This window comes from Cervus elaphus, chromosome 27 (genome assembly GCF_910594005.1).
Source record: "Cervus elaphus chromosome 27, mCerEla1.1, whole genome shotgun sequence".
Taxonomy (NCBI): Eukaryota; Metazoa; Chordata; class Mammalia; order Artiodactyla; family Cervidae; genus Cervus; species Cervus elaphus.
The window spans coordinates 50,753,398-50,756,951 of record NC_057841.1 but is presented as its reverse complement, the minus strand read 5'-3'; the positions used below and the strand labels follow the sequence as shown (position 1 = coordinate 50,756,951).

At 46.3% G+C, this 3,554-nt stretch overlaps 1 protein-coding gene across 1 annotated transcript; it reads right to left on the bottom strand.

Moving 5' to 3' along the window:
• Nucleotides 1-1,571: 1,571 nt before the first annotated feature.
• LOC122685022 (40S ribosomal protein S6-like) lies at nt 1,572-2,382 on the bottom strand. The gene has a single exon (XM_043889669.1). It carries the CDS (start codon nt 2,372-2,374, stop codon nt 1,625-1,627), a length of 750 nt encoding a protein of 249 aa, XP_043745604.1. The 5' UTR covers nt 2,375-2,382; the 3' UTR covers nt 1,572-1,624.
• Nucleotides 2,383-3,554: the final 1,172 nt, after the last annotated feature.

The following is a 3,554-nucleotide window of genomic DNA, read 5'->3' as shown; positions in this document are numbered from 1 at the left end:
TGCTGCAGCATGGGTCAGAATTTCCTTCCACTTAACAGCTGGATAATAATTCCATTGTATGTACAGACCACATTGTATTTATCCATTCATCTGCTGATGGACATTTGGGTTGCTCATCTGCTCTTTTTAGAGAAAAGTGTTTCTGGATGACCCTGTTTGAATCTAGGGGAGTCCAGAGAAGAACAAGGGTTGACTCCAAGTGGATGGGATCTCACAGGGGTGATGGAAGCTGGGAGGAGGCAGGAGGACAGAAGCATCGATCTGGGGGGCTCCAGGACAAAGGGCCTCGGCTTCAGGATGCAAAAGGGGAAGGGAGTTGTTGCAAGTGGAGGGAGTGGGTTATGCACAGAGACCAAGGATGCTGTGGGCCAGGCTCAGTGAGGGATGAGGGGGACGAGGAAGGAGGTGAATACGTCAAGGGAAATAAGTGGAGAGATGTGATAGCAACTCTCTTGCCCTTGGTTAAAAAAGGAAGGGCAGGAGGGAGAGAGAATGAGAATAGAAGAGAAGTAAGAGGGAAAAGGAGGAATGTCCCTGGTGGTCTGGTGGCTAAGATTCTGAGCTCCTGATGCAGGGGGCCCAGGTTCCATCTCTGGTCAGGGGACTAGATCCCACATGCTGCAACTAAGACCCAGCGCAACCAAATAAAGAAATAATTTTGAGAAAAAGAGGGAAAAGGAGACAATATTTCTCTCAAGTGGCCAATATGGGTGCAGAGGAAGGAACCAGGGCATGGGAACTGAACTGTCAATAGGAGGCTCAGGACAGGACCAGGTCCTACTCTGCAGGGCCCAGGGCAAAATGCAAATGCAGTTAAAGGTACTAAAATGCAAAGCTTTTTCCTTTCTTCTGTGCTCTCTCTCAATTCATTTTTATTTTTGAATTTGCTATTTCATGTCATCATAAGAGAAACATTTAAGTGATTAGTATGACTTTTGCTATTCATCTTTATATTGTGCCAGTTTTTAGTCATTTGCTCATTTATCATCTTTTAATTGGGATCAAATATACATAACGTAGCACTTACCATTTTAACCACTTAAGTGCACAGTTCAGTGGCCTTCAGGACATTCAGTGTTGCACAGCCAACACCACCATTCACTGTGAACATCTTTCATCTTGCAAAGCTGAAACTCTGTACCCCTGAATACTACCTCCTGACTGCTCTCCTCCCAGACCCTAGCAACACCGCTCTACCCTCTGTCTCTATGAGTTTAACATCTCTGGGTTCCTTGCTTATCCACGGGTGAATGTGGGTTAGACACATGGGTTATCTCCACCTTTTGGCTATTGTGAATACACAAAGCTGGTTTTAAACGTAAATATAAAAGCATTTGGGGGCTTCCCTGGTAGTTCAGCTTGTAGAGAATCTGCCTGCAATGCAGGAGAACCTGGTTCGATTCCTGGGTTGGAAAGATCCCCTGGAGAAGGGATAGGCTACATACTCCAGTATTTTTGGGCTTCCCTGGTGGCTCAGATGGTAAAGAATTTGCCTGCAATGCAGACCTGGGTTTGATCCCTAGGATGGGAAGATCCCCTGGAGGGGGACATGGCAACCCTTGCCAGTATTCTTTTTTTTTTTTTTTGATGTCTGATCTTATTTATTTGTTACTCTTAGAACATCTCATTTTTGACTGGACTCAGACTTAGAAGTAGAAGCTCTCAGAGAGGACAGCCTCCGTCTCTTGGCAATCTGTTCCTGCCGTTTTTCTTTGGCCTCCTTCATTCTCTTGGCCAAAAGTTTAGCGTATTCTGCAGCCTCTTCTTTGTTTTTCTTAGTACGCTGTTTCTTCAGAGCAATACGCCAGCGTTTGTGTTGCAGAACTCGTGGAGTCACGAGACGCTGCATCTTGGGTGCTTTAGTCCTAGGTTTCTTACCTTCTTTGTTTAGGGGCTTTCGCACAACATACTGGCGGACGTCATCTTCTTTAGAGAGATTGAAAAGTTTGCGGATTCTGCTAGCTCTTTTGGGACCCAGGCGACGAGGCACTGTAGTATCAGTGAGTCCAGGAATATCCTTCTCCCCTTTTTTCACGATGACCAAGTTGAGAACACTCAGATTGGCATCCACAATGCAACCCCGTACAGATTTGCGCTTTCTCTCTCCAGTCCTCCTTGGTCTGTAACAGGAATGCCCCTTACTCAGTAGCAGGCGAACTCGGCCATGGGTCAAGACACCCTGCTTCATGGGGAAACCCTGCTTATCATTCCCGCCACTGATTCGGACCACATAACCCTTCCATTCTTCACCCAGAGCATCAGCAGCAACTTCTGTGGCCATACGCTTCTCGTAGAAGGTACGAAGTTTTCGTTCATCGTCCACTTCAATGAGCTTCTGGCAGCCAGTGGCCGGGAAAGAGATGTTCAGCTTCATTCTGAAGTGCCTTGCCAGTATTCTTGCCTGGAGAATCCCCATGGGCAGAGGAGCCTGGTGAACTACAGTCCGTGGTGTTGCAAAAGAGTTGGACACGACTGAACTTGTCAGTCCTTTAAGTCCTTTAAGTCCTTTAAGGAAGGACTTAAAGAGAAAGGAATTTGGGTTGCCTTTTCTTTGTATGTCATTGTTTTCAGCAGAATTGGTTGACTAATACAGAGATGTAACGTGGAAAAAAAATGGATATGATTTGTTCTTTGGTCATTTGTGTTTCTTAGAATTGCCATTGTTGTCTTTCTGTATTTGAAGCAAGTTCTGGCTCGAATGGAAAGAGTGGCCTCTCAGGGCTGTTGTAGCCGTGCAGACATGGCATGTGAGCACAGAATTCCCATGGGCCCGCGATACATGGGAGTTCAGCCAGACACAGAGAGGGGACCAGTTGAGCGTGTCATGGAGCTGCGCAGTGGGTCCAGCTGACACTGCATGTAAATGGGAGCAAAGAGCAGCGGACACAGACTTAGCATATCTCCTCTCTCATGCCCCGTCTCCATCACCCCGTAGGTTGCTACTTATAACACACAAGTTCAAAAACAAAGTTACTAAGAGTGTCAGGACAGCTACAGCAGAACATTGAGCCAAGTGTGAAATCTGTTATGAACTGCACGCATCCGGTGCCCATGATGCTGGTCCTGGGGAGGATCCGGTAGATGACATGGTCTAAAGGAAAAAAGGCAGAGAAAGGCTGGAGGAAAAGAGTGGCCAAGGCTTTCTTGAAGAGCCCCAAATAGAAACAGTGAAAAGCAGGAAGACAAGCAAAATGAAATGATACCCAACAGTTTGCAGTAAATAATGGAGGCAGAAGTACTTCCAAAATTATATGGAAGTACTCAAAATCTGTACTTCCTAAGGCTATTCAGTGTGGTCATGCCCCACAAAGCTCAGTAAACCCTGAGTCTGTCAGGGCTTTGCTCCTGAGCCCAGGAGCGCTGAAGAGGGGATAGGGTTATGTTGAGTATTTTTTGTTTACAAATGTGTATGTAAGTTATATTTCTCATTACACACACATGTGTATGCATGCATGGTCGCTTCAGTTGTGTCCAATTCTTTGTGACCTGATGGACTGTAGCACGTCCTCAGGATGCTCCAGGCAGGAATACTGGAGTGGGTTGCCATGCCCTCC